At 39.4% G+C, this 18,722-nt stretch overlaps 1 protein-coding gene and 1 non-coding gene across 11 annotated transcripts in view; both read left to right on the forward strand.

Moving 5' to 3' along the window:
* Positions 1 to 18,722, forward strand: part of ppip5k1a (diphosphoinositol pentakisphosphate kinase 1a) — a 171,298-nt gene that overhangs the window by 39,636 nt on the left and 112,940 nt on the right. For all 10 annotated transcript variants that reach the window (XM_043680429.2, XM_043680433.2, XM_043680435.2 and 7 more), the window contains exons 3-11: positions 1,748 to 1,943; positions 2,704 to 2,794; positions 3,881 to 3,966; positions 5,917 to 6,071; positions 7,684 to 7,785; positions 8,645 to 8,806; positions 9,516 to 9,637; positions 11,108 to 11,209; positions 13,898 to 13,984. In XM_043680429.2, coding sequence (XP_043536364.2) covers positions 1,748 to 1,943; positions 2,704 to 2,794; positions 3,881 to 3,966; positions 5,917 to 6,071; positions 7,684 to 7,785; positions 8,645 to 8,806; positions 9,516 to 9,637; positions 11,108 to 11,209; positions 13,898 to 13,984 — 1,103 coding nt within the window. The remainder of the gene's footprint in view (positions 1 to 1,747; positions 1,944 to 2,703; positions 2,795 to 3,880; positions 3,967 to 5,916; positions 6,072 to 7,683; positions 7,786 to 8,644; positions 8,807 to 9,515; positions 9,638 to 11,107; positions 11,210 to 13,897; positions 13,985 to 18,722) is intronic.
* On the forward strand, positions 6,491 to 6,596 carry LOC122542666 (U6 spliceosomal RNA). The gene has a single exon (XR_006309852.1). It is a non-coding gene; the product is annotated as a U6 spliceosomal RNA (small nuclear RNA).

Below are 18,722 nucleotides of genomic sequence, written 5' to 3' on the forward strand. Positions count from 1 at the left end.
GATAGTCAACATGGCTTTGTGTATGGGAAATCATGTCTCACAAACTTGATTGAGTTTCTTGAAGAAGTAACAAAGAAGATTGATGATGATGGCAGAGCAGTAGATGTGATCTATATGGACTTCAGTAAGGCGTTCGACAAGGTTCCCTATGGGAGACTGATTAGCAAGGTTAGATCTCATCGAATGCAGGGAGAACTAGCCATTTGGATACAGAACTGGTTCAAAGGTAGAAGACAGAGGGTGGTGATGGAGGGTTGTTTTTCAGACTGGAGGCCTGTGACCAGTGGAGTGCCACAAGGATCAGTGCTGGGCCCTCTACTTTTTGTCAGTTACATAAATGATTTGGATGCGAGCATAAGAGGTACGGTTAGTGAGTTTGCAGATGACACCAAAATTGGAGGTGTAGTGGACAGCGAAGAGGGTCACCTCATATTACAACCGGATCTGGACCAGATGGACCAATGGGCTGAGAAGTGGCAGTTGGAGTTTAATTCAGATAAGTGTGAGGTGCTGCATTTTGGGAAAACAAATCTTAGCAGGACTTATACACTTAATGGTGAGGTCCTAGGGAGTGTTGCTGAACAAAGAGATCTTGGAGTGCAGATTCATAGTTCCTTGAAAATGGCATCGCAGGTAGATAGGATAGTGAAGAAGGCGTTTGGTATGTTTTCCTTTATTGGTCAGAGTATTGAGTACAGGAGTTGGGAGGTCATGTTGCGGCTGTACAGGACATTGGTTAGGCCACTGTTGGAATATTGCGTGCAATTCTGGTCTCCTTCCTATCGGAAAGATGTTGTGAAACTTGAAAGGGTTCAGAAAAGATTTACAAGGATGTTGCCAGGATTGGAGCATCTGAGCTACAGGGAGAGGCTGAACAGGCTGGGGCTGTTTTCCCTGGAACGTCGGAGGCTGAGGGGTGACCTTATAGAGGTTTATAAAATTATGAGGTGCATGGATAGGATAAATAGGCAAAGTCTTTTCCCTGGGGTCGGGGAGCCCAGAATGAGAGGGCATAGGTTTAGGGTGAGAGGGGAAAGATCTAAAAGAGACCTAAGGGGCAACTTTTTCACGCAGGGGGTGGTACGTGTATGGAATGAGCTGCCAGAAGATGTGGTGGAGGCTGGTACAATTGCAACATTTTAAAAGGCATTTGGATGGGTATATGAATAGGAAGGGTTTGGAGGGATATGAGCCAGGTGTTGGCAGGTGGGACTAGATTGGGTTGGGATAGCTGGTCAGCATGGACGGGTTGGACCGAAGGATCTTTCTATGCTGTACATCTCTATGACTCTATGGTGAATGACACTGTTCCTTTAAATATTTCAAAATGGAGATCAAGGCAAACTGCACGTTCATTTTCAAGTACTATAGTTTTTCCCTCTGGCAAAGCTTATTGTGTACTACATATTTTTAAGGATGTATGAGCGGTATCTGAATACATTGTTGTTGTTGGACTGAAGTTTTCAAGTAAACATTTAACATATCTCAATAGTACTGTCTGACTGTTTCAGATGACTGGAACATTAATTTTCTTACATCTGGTTCCATCAATGTAATTGTTTCCATCAAGTAATTTTGACATTTCACTGTGATTTAGGAAAAAAGGAGCAACCAAATTGCATACATAAGCTCCCACCAAAAGCATGTGATAATGATTAGATAAATCTGGTCACAGGTGTTCAGCTGATTTTTAAAGGATTATGTTTAAGTTTAAAATTCGTAACCTATTTTTCCCTGTCTCATCTAGCCACCTGAACGCCAAATCCTGGTGGGGATTTGTGCAATGGCGAAAAAATCAAAGTCAAAGCCAATGACACAGATCCTTGAGCGTCTGTGTAAATTTGAATATATCAGTGTGGTGATATTTAACGAAGATGTCATTCTGAATGAGCCTGTGGAGAACTGGCCAGTGTGTGACTGTCTGATCTCTTTCCATTCTAAAGGTGAGAAATAGTGACTCGATTTTATTATAAGAGAAAAGTGCCAAGCTAGCAGTAGTTACTAGCGAGTAATTTTGCGCCACGTTAAATGTATGCTGGGAATAGGAAGAGAGAATGAAAAAGTCTTGCATTTCTAAAGCCCCATTCATGACCTTAGAATATGTACAAACTACTATAAAGTGAGTAAATCCAAAGTTTTGGGAAGTCTTATCAATTGTGCCAAAGTCTTTAGTATAGATTAGTGCTTTGGGGAGTTGGTGATACAGTGATAATTTCACTGGACTAGCAATGCAGAACTCTAATGTTCTGGGAGTTTAGGTTTGAATTTTGGCACTTGATGAAATTTGACATCAATATAAGAAAATTCGAAATGAAAAGCGAGTCAATTGTTGACCATGAAACAACCATCAATTGTAAAAATTCATCTAGTACATAATGATCTTTAGGGAAGGCAATCTACCTACATAAGACTCCAGGCTCTCAGCGACATAGTCTCTTTTCTGTCCTCTGGGCAAATTGATGACCGATTGATGCTTGTCTGGCCAGCAATGACCATATCTCAGAAATGAATTTTTAAGAATGCTGAGATTATTTTGTCTCTATGGAATGAGATTGAATCTATACAAATCCATTTGTGGTACAATTGGGTTAAAATGAGGATTGTACATTTTTAAGACTAGTAGCAATGATAATAGGTGATTGTGATAAATGAATTAAAAGTTCCAGATTTTGAGCTAGTATCCATTTTTTTTTTCTGTTTTAGGTTTTCCTTTGGATAAAGCAGTGGCTTACGCAAAACTCAGGAACCCAGTTCTCATCAATGACTTGAATATGCAATATTTTATCCAAGACAGGTAAAACAGAGGATTCTTCCATTTATGTCATAAATGAGGTCTGGAGGTATCTGTTTTGGATTTGAATTATATTTAGTCAATTTAAACCATAATGTTATTGGTTATGTGCTGAACCATCCTCAAACATTATCAGGCTTCGTTAAATCAGCCAAGACCCATTCAAATATCCCAATGTAATGATGGATTAGGGTTTCCCATTCCCCTTCCTTAATTAGCAGAATGAATTAAAAGCACCATGTGGTTGGCACCACACCAAACCAAAATGGACCCAGTGCTAAGACAATTTTATTAACTGGTCAGAACACAGTTTCTCTTGCTATTCGCAAACTGAAGCAGGGAACTATAGGCCATCGTTTTCCATCTTCATCGCTACTATTGAGCCTGCCAGAAGTTCATGTGCTCAGTCTGTTTGTTGGTAAAGGTATAACATTTTGCCAATTTATCCTCATTCTGTATTCACTACATTGACTCTAAGAAACAGAATTAATATATGACAGATATTTTGAGTCTTCACACTGCCTATTGTGCTAAACTCAAGGAGAAAGTGAGGTCTGCAGATGCTGGAGATCAGAGCTGAAAATGTGTTGCTGGAAAAGCGCAGCAGGTCAGGCAGCATCCAGGGAACAGGAGAATCGACGTTTCGGGCATAAGCCCTTCTTCAGGTGGTGCTGACCTCGTAATCCCAATATACGCTATACTATTTGAGTAAAATGAGTGTGTCACTGTCTCGCCTGCCCCTTCTGGTGACTTGGGACTTGTTCTGAGTTCCTGGCCCAGCCAGCTGTATAAACATGAATGGTGAGAGTCAGATATTTACTCCATTGTCCAATAGCACTAAAGCAGAACTTAACCCAGTCCCCTGCTAATGTTCACATAATTATGCATTTTTCACTGAAATGGTGAATTACAACCAGAACTGAAACTTGCTTTAGCTGAACTTTCTTCTTTGCCTTATTTGTGTTAAGTACCGCTTTGAGGCACTGGCACGTGGTTAACATTGAGAAATAAAATGGCTGAAATCTTATTTTTAATTATTTTTCTGGATTAAATGTTCGTATTGGCTGGTACTAATCTTTTACTCTGCAGGAGAGAAGTCTATCGAATTTTACAACAAGAAGGGATAGACCTTCCCCGATACGCAGTGTTGAATCGTGATCCAGACCGGCCTGATGGTTAGTGGTGCTTTTTCTGCAGATTCTCTTTACGCAGTGAAAATTAGGACTGGTTTTTGAAATTGTCTATTTTCACAAGGTTTGAGGCCCAGTTCATCCTGTACAAGTTACTTTTTTCATTTCACCAAGGAAATGGCTTAATGTAGAATTTTTAAGTATTGGACTTTACCAAAGCATTTTCTGTATACAGTAATATGGGAGAAGCAAAATCTGCATTATGGCTTTAAAAACTGTTTGCATCTAAATATTTGCTGCACCAGTTTTGTTTTAACTCACTGCTGCCAGTAACTTGATGCACAAAAAAAGAAGTATTATTCCAGAATGTGGTCCATTCAGATTATTTTGAAAGACTCAAATTTGCTTGGAATTTAACGTGTAGTTTGAAGTGAAGTTTTAATAATTTTTAAATGTTGTTCAGTCATCTAACAAATCCAATCAGGAAGTTTCTCTTAAATTCTTTAACCAGAAAATGGTGAGAATGTTGAACTTGCTATCACAATAAATACTTGAGGCAAAAAGTACCACCATATTTAAGAGGAATTTAATATGTGGGGAAGAAGGAGATGCTGGTAGGGTTAGATGAAGAGAGTTGAGAGATGTTTGAGTGAAGCATTAACATGTCATAGACCAGTTAAACTACATGGTTATTTCCATGATATGCATTCTACATACTTGTTAGCAGTATCTGCTCTGTGCAGTATGAGATTGAGGATATTGCACGATTTGTAATTTTAAAAGAATCCCCGGATTTTTCTTGCTATTATCATCATTGTTCTTGTTATTATCGCAGCTGATGTTACTACTAGGCAAGTCAGATCCCAGAATAAAATCTAGCTTGACAGATCATTTTTCAAAATTTAATGGGGCAGTCTTTCACTGAAAGCACGCAAGGCTACAGATTTGGTTTTAACAATGAAATAGTTTATTACATCAGAAGAAACAAAAATCAATCAAACCAATCTGTCTTATACCATCTGAAAGATTCAAAACACAAGTTTTACTTCCTTGTTCACTCTGTAGGTTTGACATAACTGTTCAGTTTCCGACCTGTGAGCTCTCTCAACTGAGAGCTTAGACTTTCTCTGTCTTTTAGCATTCAGCAGAATTCTAAGCAAATGCTCATAATTTTGAAGTTTTATAAACTATGCGAATCCACTTATTCCTTTAACTGCTGTAAACAATTCCCTTTGTCAAAGGAAATTTCCTTTCCTATGCTTGTTTCTGACCTAGTCAGGTCTCCTAACTGAACCCAGTTGGTTTTCAACTATACTTTCATCCTAGATTCAGGCCAGTGGTTTAATGTTTTCTTGTCACATATGCTCACAATATAAACAAATATTAACACTCAAGGCATCCTTGCAGTTACCTGCTGTCTGATGCATATTAGTTTTAAAGTCATGGTTCAAGAAAGACTAGTTCCTATAAATTTTTAAATCCCCTTCTCAAAAAAAAACCTATATGTGAAAGTGTGGTGCTGGAAAAGCACAGCAGGTCAGGCAGCATCCGAGAAGCATGAGAGTCGAAGATTTGGGCAAAAGCCTTTCATCAGGGCTTCCTTCCTGAAGGGTTTTTGCCTGAAAAGTCGACTCTCCTGCTCCTCAGATGCTCCCTGATCTACTGTGCTTTTCCAGCACCACACTCTCGAATCTAATCTCCAGCATCTGCAGTTCTCACTTTCGCCCAATGCCTATATGCCCCTAGTTTGAAATCCAAACTCATAAATTATATTAAAATATATAATTCATACCTTTCATCACATTGTTAAAATAGGGTAAAGAGGATAAACAGTATTAAAATGAGAACATAGCTTCCAGGTGGGTAAAGGCACTGCCTGGAGTAATATTGAGCCATCAGCTGGTAGTTTTGTATATGAATAGATTTAAAAACTGCGTTGCTGCGCAGGTGAAGCTTGTGCAAGAGTCAAACATTTTTCTGTTTCTTCATTTGCAGAATGCAGTCTGGTGGAAGGTGATGATCATGTGGAAGTAAATGGTGAAATCTTCCAGAAACCCTTTGTTGAGAAACCCGTGAGTGCGGAAGACCATAATGTGTATATTTACTACCCTGTGTCGGCAGGGGGAGGGAGCCAGAGGTTGTTCCGTAAGGTACAGTAGTATGCAACAGTAAATGGTGTAATCATTGAGTCATAATTCACTTTGAAAGAACAATCCAATTAGTCTGACAACCCTGCTCGTTTTCCAAAGCCATAAAGTTTTCTTCTTTTTAACTATGTATCCGATTTCCTTTTGAAAATTCTTGTTGAGCCTGCTACTCCTTCCAACATTCCTACTGTGATAACATTTATAGTTAATGCACATCTGCCACATTGGTGGTGTTCAGAAAATAGCACTGCTGTCACTGAGATTAAAAGTGAAGGGGTCAAACCCCATCTAGCTTGAAGCACAGTTTGGGCTGACTCCAGTGCAGCAACTAGGAGAGTCAGAGGTACTGTTCTTTAGGTGAGACATTTAAACTGAGATGCTGTCTACCTTGAAATTAAAGCATTGTAACAGAAATATGACACTTCTGGAAGGAAGAAACTGAGAAATAGTAAAATTGGAATGGCGAAGAGAAGATTAGCATGGCTCCTACACAAGGACAACATAACATTTTAAAAAAAAGAGGATTTTGAGGGAGAATTTTGACCATGATATATTTTGGGGAAGATCTTGTACTTGACTATGATCAGATCAATACCCCCAATTGTTTCACTGAAGCAAACACTGTCTCTAATTTCCTTTGCTGGCTAGTGTATTATTTGTGTTAATTTATGGTGAATCTTTATTAAACACCAATATGGCCTCAACTGGAGTATTGTGATAAATTTGCACGCAAGGTTGGAAAGGCATTAAAAAAATACAGAAAATATTTTAGTGATTCTAGGCATGAGGGGCTTCAGTTAGGAAGAGAGATTGAAGAAGCTGGAGTTGTCTTCCTTAGAGAAGTAAAGATTGAGAACAGGTTGGATAGAAGTGTTCAAAATAGGAAGAGGTCTTAGCAATAGTTATGACTGCAGATGTGAACGATAGGCAAAGCGGGAGCCAGAGAGTGCAATTTAAGGTGATTTTGCAAAGAAAAGTAATGTTAACATGAAGGGGTAGAAGAATGGGACTAACAGTTGTTCTCACAGAAAGGTTGTTATAGCTTTGACAGGCTGAATGGCCTCCTTCATGCTAGAATTAATCTATGATTCTATAATTCAAATTTTAATGGAGGAGAAAGACCTTTAAGAAGTATTCAAATGCTGGCTATCTTTCTCTGATTTGATCTAATTAATGATTTAGAATATGTAAAGCCATAGTACTGAGACATTTATTGTACTGGAGATAAAAGTAAAAATTCTGAAAACTCTGAAATAAAAGTATAAAATTCGAGACAATGAGTTAAGTTTGATGACCAAATGTCCTGAACCCATTTTAGATGCATTGTTCTGGAATGCTATTACTGCCACTCCAGCATCTTTCCAGGCAATTGCTCTAAATCTGACTTTGAAAACATTTAGTCTTGCTATGCCTGAAAGTCTTGTTCTACATAAATTATTTGTTTTCTGTGAAGTATTTGTTTATCCCTCTGAGATGGCCTGTCTGGAAATCCACATCAGAATAGTTATGATATATGGCTCCACTTTGTCCCTGCATATTTTATTTTGGGCACAGGTAGAGCATTCTAGACTGCAGTGTTGTGTTACTTCATACTGTGACTTATCAACTCTTTCAGATTGGAAGTCGGAGCAGCGTTTACTCCCCTGAAAGCACTGTGCGTAAAACTGGATCTTACATCTATGAAGAGTTTATGCCAACAGATGGAACAGACGTAAAGGTGCTATTCCTGCTTTTATAAATTTCTAATTTTGTATTGCTCAAAGGAAGGAAAGTCCACAGAAGTCTAGTTTATCAAAAGTATATCCACATTTTTAAAGAGTAAAAAGATTTGTTTGTAGTATTTGATCTTATTAGATGTGTAACTCAATTCTGTGTTGTAATGTATTCTCATTACAAAGCCCTCCAATGCCTTCAACTCTATGAAGTGCCCTGAAATGCATCCAGTGAAAGCAGTGGGTACTATGACTTTGAGGAAGCATATGAGTCAGGCTGGGCCTGCCCAAAAGCTGATCTCTGCATTGAGTTGGGAAAGGACACTACTTGCCCCACCCAGGAGGAAAACGACAACATCCCAGTCAGGCCATTGGAGCAGATATGATTAACAGTCTGCTGAGATATGACTAAAGCACCATGCAGTCATATTCAGATTGTACATCTTGTGTTCTTGGTTAAGTATCATGTGAAATAGCGTGTAACACAACATTTCTGAATGCAGTTTCTGCATGAAAATGTAATTAACATTAAATACAAAATGCTAATCAGCCATTTGATCTTTCTGCTGAGCTCCACTTTCAGCTATTGTAGGGTTGGGATCCAGACATGTTTCTGGACTAAGGCTTCTAGGCCACCTGGGTTTGTCTGTACATATCTTAGGATTAGCCATTATTTTTGTGCCTGGAACGGCTAGCCTGTACTCCCAGCTTGTCTAATTTTTCCTTATTATTGGAGAAGTCTATGTTTAATGTAACCTGATAGCCATTGGTGAACAGGCAGGGGTTGAAGGAAAATGAGTGAGTTTTTCTGCCATGCAGGCAAGTCCAAAATGAACTTTGAACTTTGAACTGTTCTTACTTCAGGTTTACACTGTTGGTCCTGACTATGCACATGCAGAGGCACGCAAATCACCAGCTCTGGATGGGAAAGTGGAACGTGACAGTGAAGGAAAAGAGATACGTTATCCTGTGATGTTAACTGCCATGGAAAAACTAGTTGCGAGGAAAGTATGCGTAGCTTTTAAGGTAGGCTATAAATCCTCAAAAACGAAGAAGCATCCAATCAGTTATCCAAAATATGCATGCGGCTATGTTTAGAATAATAAAGTAGAATAAACTTCAATAATGTTTTGAAACATGGCTTTTGTTATTGAAATGTTAATGAATTTTCAAAATCGTCCACGTTAGTACAATATGCATTATTTCTTTTGGCTTTCAGATGCTTCACAAGAATCCTCTGACCTCACTATTGCACACTTGTTAGCCTTCCCTCTTTCTGTTTATTGGTCACCTTTTTCTCCATCACCTAATGAAGCCCTTTACAAAATCTTTCTAATTGGGAAACATGCAGATTTTCCTTTGTGCCCTGTGGCAATGTGAAGGATATCAGCCAAGGTTCCTACTCCTGGTAATCAGCCAGTCAGTCTTGCTGGATATTGTGGCTGTGTTAGTCATGGGGAAGATGCCATTTGCAAGACATCTGCAGCTCAAAAGCCAGCCGCACAATTAGAAGAGGGATTGAAGTGCAACTGTCACCCATAATCTGTAGATTCCAGAAAGGCACAAGCACCTTTGGGTCATAGGGAGAGGAAAAGAGATCATTTTGTAAAATAAAACTTTGTTTCATCTAGTTGAATGAGTTTTTGATTTTTATTGGGAGTACATGCTTGTTAGATTTCTACTGATGCAGAGCAGGCAGTGTTGATTTGATTTGTGCACATTTTGTTTTATGTAGCAAACAGTATGTGGTTTTGATCTGCTGCGTGCGAATGGGCATTCCTACGTTTGTGACGTCAATGGATTCAGCTTTGTGAAAAACTCCATGAAATACTATGACGACTGTGCAAAAATCCTAGGGTACACATCAGATAAGTCTACTTTTGAACACCATTCGGTATCAAAGGGCATATTTTTAAAATGTAGAAGTGTGACATTTATCCTGAAAGAATCATCCTGGTTTTACTATCTGTCAATGGATTGTGGAGTGGCGGTATGGCAGAGATGATGCCAGTATGGCTACATGGTGAGATTGGGCGAAGCAGAGAAATGTCAAGTGGACTAAATGTCAAGTCTGAAATTGCCTGGAAAGTAGCAGGTTGTGGCCTTGGCTGTGCTCAGTAGTCTGTGACCTGGAAAATGGAAGAAAGTTTTAATTAAAAGAAGAAAAATTAAAATAGATAGTTGAGAGTACATATATTGCAAATGAGAAATCACTTCCCATATGTTATATGAATCATAACGTCCGCAGTTAACATGGACCAATGTTACAGTCTAACCAATTTTGTCTAATAGTAAGTATTGACTAGTAATTAGGTAAAAACAAGGACTGCAGATGCTGGAAACCAGAGTCTAGATTGGAGTGGTGCTGGAGAAACACAGCAGGTCAGGCAGCATCCGAGGAGCAGGAAAATCGACGTTTCAGGCAAAAGCCCTTCAGGAACTCCAAAACGTCGATTTTGCCTGACCTGCTGTGCTTTTCCAGCACCACTCTAATCTAGACCCTTGACTAGTAATTAGGTCTGGCACAAATGTCCCTAAATAAGGATCAACAAATTAGTTTGAAGGTTCAACGCAATGCAATATTGAGGTACAAATTTATAGACACAAGCCTTTAAATACATAGAAACTGTATGTTAGAACTTATAGGAGGAAATATGATTAATTGACAGTACTCAACTTTGTCATTCATCATGTTTGGTCTAACGTCTTAGATCTGTAACCTCTTTTGTCTGATGCATACAATTTTTTTATATTTCTGAAGATATTAAGCCATAATATCTGTATGCTTAAAAGAATATTATTTACTTGGCTACTTAAAATAATGAGTAAACTAATTAAAAATCAGAAAGAGCATGAGTTCATGATTAGTTTCCTTGCATGCTCCAGGATTTGAATTCCTTACAGAATAATTCACATTGTTTAAACTTGGAGATCAAATCAACTCACTCTGCTGTCTGAGTGTCTTTTAATATGAGCCAACTGTTTAATTTCTCTATTTTTTGATTTTCAGCTATCTTGTGCTAATGTGCATGGATAGCATTGCAGGACTGGAGCAGTCATCAGTATTAACAGGGGGAGAATTCACAGAAAGGCAATAAGCAAAATTGGAAATGCACAAGTCCATCAGTGTCTGAAAATATTTCTCATCATTTCTGATTCTTTCTGAGGATCTGTTTTCACCATCTTAACCTGTTTTTCTCTATCTTTCAGTTGATTGAGACCTGTGTGTATCTTTTCAACACAACCTGTTTAAGAATTTAAATATTCTGTGTGTTGTATTACTGTATGGAAGAAGTTAGTTTGAATGGAATTTGTCTTTCTCCGCAGTAATATAATTATGCGGGAACTCGCCCCTCAGCTGCAGATACCATGGTCCATACCCACAGAAGCTGAAGATATTCCAATTGTTCCAACCACTTCAGGAACTATGTAAGTCAAAACTCTCAGCAGAGAGAGATTTCTGGTCAGAAAAAAAACTGAGGTCAAATGTCAGTTTAAACTTTTGCTTAATTTGCTGATTTTCAGAATGAAGTATATTTAATGAAAATGGTACCAGAGATGAGAGACTTCAGTTATACAAATCATGAATGACTTTGATAGAGTAGATAAGAAGCTGCTTTCAGTGGCAGGAGGCTCACTAACCAGTGTACTGATATTGATTGGCAAAAGAATGAGGTAATAGTTATTTTCATGCGACCAGTTGTTTAGATGTGGAACATACAAGAATGTTAGGAGCAGGAGTGGACCAATCAGCCTCTTCTGCTGATGTTAGCCTAACCACTCAGTAATTCCTGTTTTTTTTTTCCTTTCCTTTTTGTTAAATAATGTGATGACATTTGCCATCCTCTAATCTGTCAGGTCTGTTTCAGAATCTACAAAATTTTGCAAAATAACAACAAACTATTTTTATAGCCACCTCCTTCTTAACATTCCAGTGTGTCGATTATCAGGCTATAGGGATTGCCGGCTTTTACTCACATTCGTTTCTTCAACGCTTTAGTTTAGCTTATGGTAGTCCCTTTCAACTCCTCTTTTTCAATAAACCTTTGCTTCTCTAGCATATCTGGGAAGATTTTTTGAACTTTATTCTTTGAAGACAGAACTGAAGTAGTTTTTACATACTTAAAACCTTTGCAAGTTTACTTTCGTACTTTAATTTTCCCTCCTTGGTGAACCTTTTGGTTCCCCCTTTGCTGAATTCTAAACTATTCCCTGTCCCCAAATTTGTGGATTTTTCTAGCAACTTTGTGACCTCTCTTTGATTTTGGCTGCTTTTCCAATTGTATCCTTTCAATTGCAATGCATGCAGTTGTTCCTTAAATGTTAACTGTTGCCTATCCACACACTTGCCGTTTAATGAAGTTGCCCAGTACATTGCAGCCAATTCACTCCTCATACCTTTGTTGAGAGTTATGACCCTAGCTTTGGATTAGACTACTTCTTGGTATCTCAATGCATTTGTCTAAAACACACACATCTGATATACATTTCAAGAATTCTCTGCCACAGTGTTGTTACTAATGTGATTTGTCCAATATGCAAATAAATTTATGTCACCTGGAATTACCAAAGCACCCTTGTTGCCATGATTACTGTTTGGAAGTCTGTAGACATCTCCCACTAACGTTTTCTGCCCCTTGTTTTTTAGCTCCACCCTGACTGATGCCACATCTAGATTTCCTATGCCAATATACTTTCTCATTATTGCAGTGATATGTAATACTTCAATAGCAATGCCCATCTTCACCTCTTGTTTTTTTTTTGTTTCCTTTTTTGAATATTTTTCTAATGATTGAATACTCTTGGATGTACAGTCACACTATAAACACCACATTGTATCTTTTTACAACTATTTGTACTGTTAATTCATAAATCTTATTGTGAAAGCTCTGTACATTTGGATATATTACCTTTAGGCTTTCTTTTGCAAATTGTTTTGAACTACAACCTAATTTGCTGATAGCTTCTGTTTCCTCTGCCTTCCAAGTCTCCTTTTTAATTTTTCTATCTTCTATTTCCAAAGTTGTTTCCCCCGCTCTTGACACCCAATAGACAGATAATGACAGTTTTTACTTTAAAGTCATGATATTGGTGATAGTCACAAGGCTTATTTACCAAGGCTGCAGCTCAACTTGCTCTGTCTTCCAATTGCACTTCATGAGCTCTGTTTTCTCTGCAGTGTCACTCTTGAATATTTTATCCCTCATATGCAGCGCTTCAACTTCTGGTCTCCTTGAGGCTAAAGATAGGGAAAGAAATGGGGAAAGAAAGTACTACCATCCCTTCTCAACAAGCTCTCCTTTGACTAAATATGTGGCATTACTCTTCTGCACAAGAGTTATCTGATTTATTTGATGAATCCTTGAAAGTGGAGTTGCAGGTAGATAGGATAGTGAAGAAAGCGTTTGGTATGCTTTCTTTTATTAGTCAGAGTATTGAGTAGGGGTGTTGGGAGGTCATATTGCAGCTGTACAGGACATTGGTTAGGCCATTTTTGGACTATTGCGTGCAATTCTGGTCTCCTTCCTATCAGAAGGATGTTGTGAAACTTGAAAGGGCTGAGAAAAGATTAACAAGGATATTGCCAGGGTTGGAGGATTTGAGCTATAGGGAGAGATTGAATAGGCTGGGGCTGTTTTCCCTGGAGCGTCAGAGGCTGAGTGGTGACCTTATGGAGGTTTATAAAAACATGAGGGGCATGGACATGATAAATAGATAAGGTCGTTTCCCTGGGGTTGGGGAGTCCAGAACTGGAGGGCATAGGTTTAGGGTGAGAGGGGAAAGATATAAAAGAGACCTAAGGGACAACTTCTTCATGCAGAGGGTGGTACGTGTATGGAGGGAGCTGCCAGAGGAAGTGGTGGAGGCTGGTACAATTACAACATTTAAAAGGCATATGGATGGGTATAGGAATAGGAAGGGTTTGGAGGGATATGGGCCGGGTGCTGGTAGGTAGGACTAGATTGGGTTGGGACAGCTGGTCGGCATGAACAATTTGGAGGGTCTGTTTCTGTGCTGTACATCTCTATGACTCCAATTTGTATTCTGTGAGGGTCATTTTAATTGTGCTTTTTTTGTACTGATTAAAATAAACTCATTATGTTGTGTGTTTCACAGGATGGAACTGCGCTGTGTCATTGCAATCATTCGACATGGTGACCGAACTCCAAAACAAAAGATGAAGATGGAAGTCATGCATCCAAAGTTAGTGAAAGTTAACTGCAAGTGTTGAAAACATTTTTTGTAAGAAGGAAAGTAACAGGTCACTCTGTGCATTGTGTCATCTACGCACCTCTGCCCAGTTAGTGACTTTCAATGCATTATTTTCTAACCATTGCTCAGGGGTTCCTCTGTACACCTAAGAAGGTTGTGCATTCCAGTTTCACTAAAGACTTTAGAGCACATTACTGCAACTGTACAAGGTACTGGTGAGACTGTAGCTGGAGTACTTTGAACAGGTTTGGTCCCCTTTGAGAAAATCTTTTATTTCATTGGAGACAGTTTACAGAAGGTGCAGTAGGATGATCCCTGGTTCATGAGCAACGGCTAAACAGGCTGCATTCTGCTAAACTCTATGCATTGGAGTTGAGCAGAATGAGAGATGATTTCATGAAAACATGGGATTCTTAAGGGGCTTGACATTGTAAGTGCTGATGGGATGTTGCTCGTCATAGGAGAGTCTAGGGCTAGAGGGCATAGTCTCAGAATAAAGAGGAGGTGGCAATGGCCTAGTGGTGTAATCACTGGACCATTAATTTAGAGACCTAGGTAATGTTCTAGGGACCCAAGTTTGAAACCTGCCATGGTAGATGGAATTTGGATTCAATAATGATCTGAAAATAAGACTCTAATAATGAAAATGAATCCATTGTTGATTGGAAAAACCCATCTGGTTCACTAATGTCCTTTAGGGAAGGAAACTGCCATCCTTTCCTGGTTTGGCCTACATGTAACTCCAGACCCACTGCAGTGTGGTTGACTCTTAACTATCCTCTGGGCAATTAGGGCTGGGCAGTAAATGCCAGTGATGCCCTCATCCTGAGAATGAATATTAAAAACAGAAAGGAGCAGCAATTTATGACTGAAATGAGAAGTTTCTTCAGCAAAGCTTGAGAGTCTTTGGAGCTCCTAGCCACAGGAAGCTGTGAGAACAAGTCCTTGTTTCTATTTAAGGATCACATGGGCAGATTATTGATCAGTTAGGGATTCAAGGCCTATGGGGAAAGGACAGGAACATGGATGTAATGAGTGTTGGATCAGCAATGATCCTATTGAATGACGAAGTAGATTCAAGGCGCCAAACTGCCTACTCCTGTTCCTATGGTCTTACACTGGAAGTGTATCTGTGCTGTTTTACTTTAGGAGCATTGCACTGTCAGAAGCAACATTTTTCACAAGACATTAAATTGAGGCCCCATTTATATTCTGGGGTGGTAGTAAAAGTTCCCCTGCAATAGTTGGGAAGCAAATTCCTGTATATCCTGACCAACGTTTGCCCTCGACTGACAGCACTTCAGCAGTTTACCCAGACATATCTAGTCATTGCTTGTGGGACCAATCACTCTGCAAATTGAATGTTGTGCTTCTTACATCACAACTCTTCATTACTTTAAAAAGTATCTCATTGGCTGTAAAGAGTCTTTGAACACCTAATTGTGAGAAGTGTTATATAAATGTAAGTTCGATCTTTATTTATTCTCAGCTTCCTGCAAACAGTTTACTGCTCTATGTCAGCAGTTAATGTTGCAGACGCTGTGTGGTGTTCAGTAAGTTAATAGTACCATTAAATTTGGTTTTGGCTGTTGTGTGTCTAAACATCACACATTATCTTTACACTAATGTGGTTGAATCTTGTCTGGAATCAGATGCACTAGCTGCTGATTTGCCCATATTTCAAGCATGTTGTGAATCAACGTCAGTGTTTATGCTGGCTTGTCAACACAGAGTTGGTATGACAGAATGTCAGATTCTGAAGTTAATCTTGAGTGTGGCAAGGTTATAACTGTTGCATACACTGTGATTTCTGAGCGTGTCTGCGAGGCATAATGTTCAGTCTTTTCTGCCTGATTGATTGCCAGTGATCTTTGAAACTTTGATAACACTGTGACTCATTGTGTATACAGGCAATTTGACCTGACCAGAGCCTAAGCTGCTGTCAACTGCTACTTTCACCCAACACACACAACCATTTTTTATTTAGATTTGATTCTATTCGATTCGAGTCCCTTCAGTATGGAAACAGGCCCTTCGGCCCAACAAGTCCACACCGACCCTCTGAAGACCCATTCCCCTACATTTACCCCTGACTAATCCACCTAACACTACAGGCAATTTAGCATGGCCAATTCATCTAATCTGCACATCTTTGGACTGTGGGAGGAAACCAGAGCACCCGGAGGAAACCCACACAGACACTGGGAGAATGTGCAAACTCCACACAGACAGTTGCCCGAGGTGGGAATTGAACCCGAGTCCCTGGTGCTGTGAGGCATTGAGCCACCGTGGAAATAGCTTTCTCCTTACAATTAAATAATTTAAGTTGGAGCTTTCTATAATGGCAGATAGTACCATGAAATGATTGTGGAAATACTTTTTGCTACCAAATGAGAAGCTGACAGTGATTTTGTTTGCAATGAAACACCCTGTGACCTTACACGTGAAATGCACTTTGCCCATCAGAAAGCAATTTACACTGTGCTTTTAACTGAGTAAAATGTATTCTACAGGAGTGTTCTCAAACAAAACTTGCCATTGTGCCACAAAAGGCAATAGTAGGATGGCTTAGAGTCATAGAGTCCTACATCACGGAGACAGCCCTTTGGCCTCACTGGTCCATGCCGACTAAAATGTCCATCCATGCTAACCCTACTTCCCTGCACTTGGCCTATGTCTGTCTAATCCTTTCCTGTCCATATATTTGTCCAAATGCCGTTTAAATGTTGTTAGTGTACTTGCCTCAACCACTTCTGGCAGCTCATGGCAGCATGGGTAGTTCATGGCTCCCAGATAAGATAAATATCAGCCACAGACTGACCTGGCACCTTTTCAGACCTGGCCCAACTCTACCTCAGAATTTCCATTGAAATTGTGTACTGTATTTCTATTCTTCATGCCAAAATGGATAACTCAACAGGTTTGGCAGCATCTGTGGAGAGAGAATTTTCAACATTTGAGACTCTATCTCTGGAATTGTTCAGATCGTGCCCAACTTGCTGTGTTTCTCCGTCACTTTGTTATTATTTCATATCCCAGCATTTGCAGTATTTTTACTTTTACTTGGATAGTTTTCCTGCTGCCCCAGTGAATATCCCATCAAAATAAAAAGGGATTGTTTAGGGTGTAGTAATGTGGTTACAATATTATGTAGACTGAAGCTATGGATGGTAGCGAAGTTTGCAAATAACACCAAGATAGGTAGGTAGGTAAGTAAGTTTAAAGAGGAGGTAGAGAGTTTGCATTGGGGTATAGATTGGTGAAATGATGAGACAAAAATTTAGGAGCTGGAGTATGATGGGAAAATATGAACTTATCCATTTTGGCAGGAAGAATAGAAATACAATACACTGTTTCAATGGAAATTCTGAGGTAGAGAAGGAAAGGAGTTCTTTGGCAGTTTGTTTTGGCCAGAGCCTAGTGTGGTGTTGAGCCAGGTCTGAAAAGGTGCCAGGTCAGTCTGTGGCTGATATTTATCTTATTTGGGAGCCATGAACTCCCCATGCCGTATGCAAATTGGTGGTGTATGGATCTGCATTATGTCAGACATGAATACAAAACGTTACTTTTTGAGAATAACAGTGAAGGCAAATGAAATGTTGGTATTTATTGCAAAGGGGCTAGAGTGTAAGAATAGGAAAATTTTACTGCATCTGTATGGGAATTTGGTGAGACCATACCCGGAGGATTGATGATCTCCTTATTTACATTAGAAACAGTCCAGAGAAGTTTCACTTGATTAATTCCTGGGATGCAGGATTTAGTTAGCAAGCAAGATTCATAGATCACTACAAATAAGGTAAATATTTTGCTTTTTTGCATAAGATGAAAGTAAGAAAGAAGTGGTGAACTACCTAGGGGGGAGGATGCAAGTAATTTGGGAGTGTTAGTGGTCATTACCTGTAATCACTCGTCTTGGAGTAGCACAACAAAGCAAGCTGAGGCATGTTGCTAAACCAGTGGAGTATGAATCAGAGGCTGTTGTTGAAGCTAAGATTACAAAAAGATCTAGTTTGATTGAATCAATGGACTGAGGGGCAGGTAGATAAATATGAGGTATAGCATGTTGATAAACAAGGGCAGGACTTATACAATTAATGGTAAGGCCCTGGGTAGTGTTGTAGAACAGAGACTGAGGGCTTCGGGTATATATTTCTTTAAAGTTTGCGTCACATATAGTCAGAGTGGTTAAGACCATAAGGGAGAATGTGCAGACTCTGCGCAGACAGTCACCGACACTGGACTTGAACCCAGGTCCCTGGCGCTGTGAGGCAACACTGCTAACCGCTGAGCCACTGCGCTGCCCAAGAAGGCGTTTAGCACGCTTGCCTTCATTGCTCAGCCCTTTGAGTATAGGAATTGGCATGTCATGTTGAGATTGTACAGGATGTTGGTAAGACCTCTTCTGGAATACTGTGTGCAATTCTGGTTGCCTTGTTATAGGAAGGATATTATTAAACTGGACAGGATTCAGAAAAGATTTACTAGGATGTTGGCAGGAATGGAGGGTTTGAGATATGAAAATAGATAGAAAAGGCTGGGACATTTTTTTACGGGAGTTTAGGAGATTGAGGGGTGAGTTTATTGAGTTTTATTAAATCAGGAGGGGCATAAGTAAGGTGAATGACAATGGTCTTTTGCCGAGGGCAGGTGAGTTCAAAACTAAGGGGCATATTTTTAAGATGAGAGGAGAAAGTTTTAAAAAGGATATTAGGGGAAGTAATTTTAC

The sequence above is a fragment of the Chiloscyllium plagiosum genome, unplaced genomic scaffold (genome assembly GCF_037043375.1).
Source record: "Chiloscyllium plagiosum isolate Xiang-an unplaced genomic scaffold, Cpla_swu_hap1 HiC_scaffold_42, whole genome shotgun sequence".
NCBI classification, from domain to species: Eukaryota; Metazoa; Chordata; class Chondrichthyes; order Orectolobiformes; family Hemiscylliidae; genus Chiloscyllium; species Chiloscyllium plagiosum.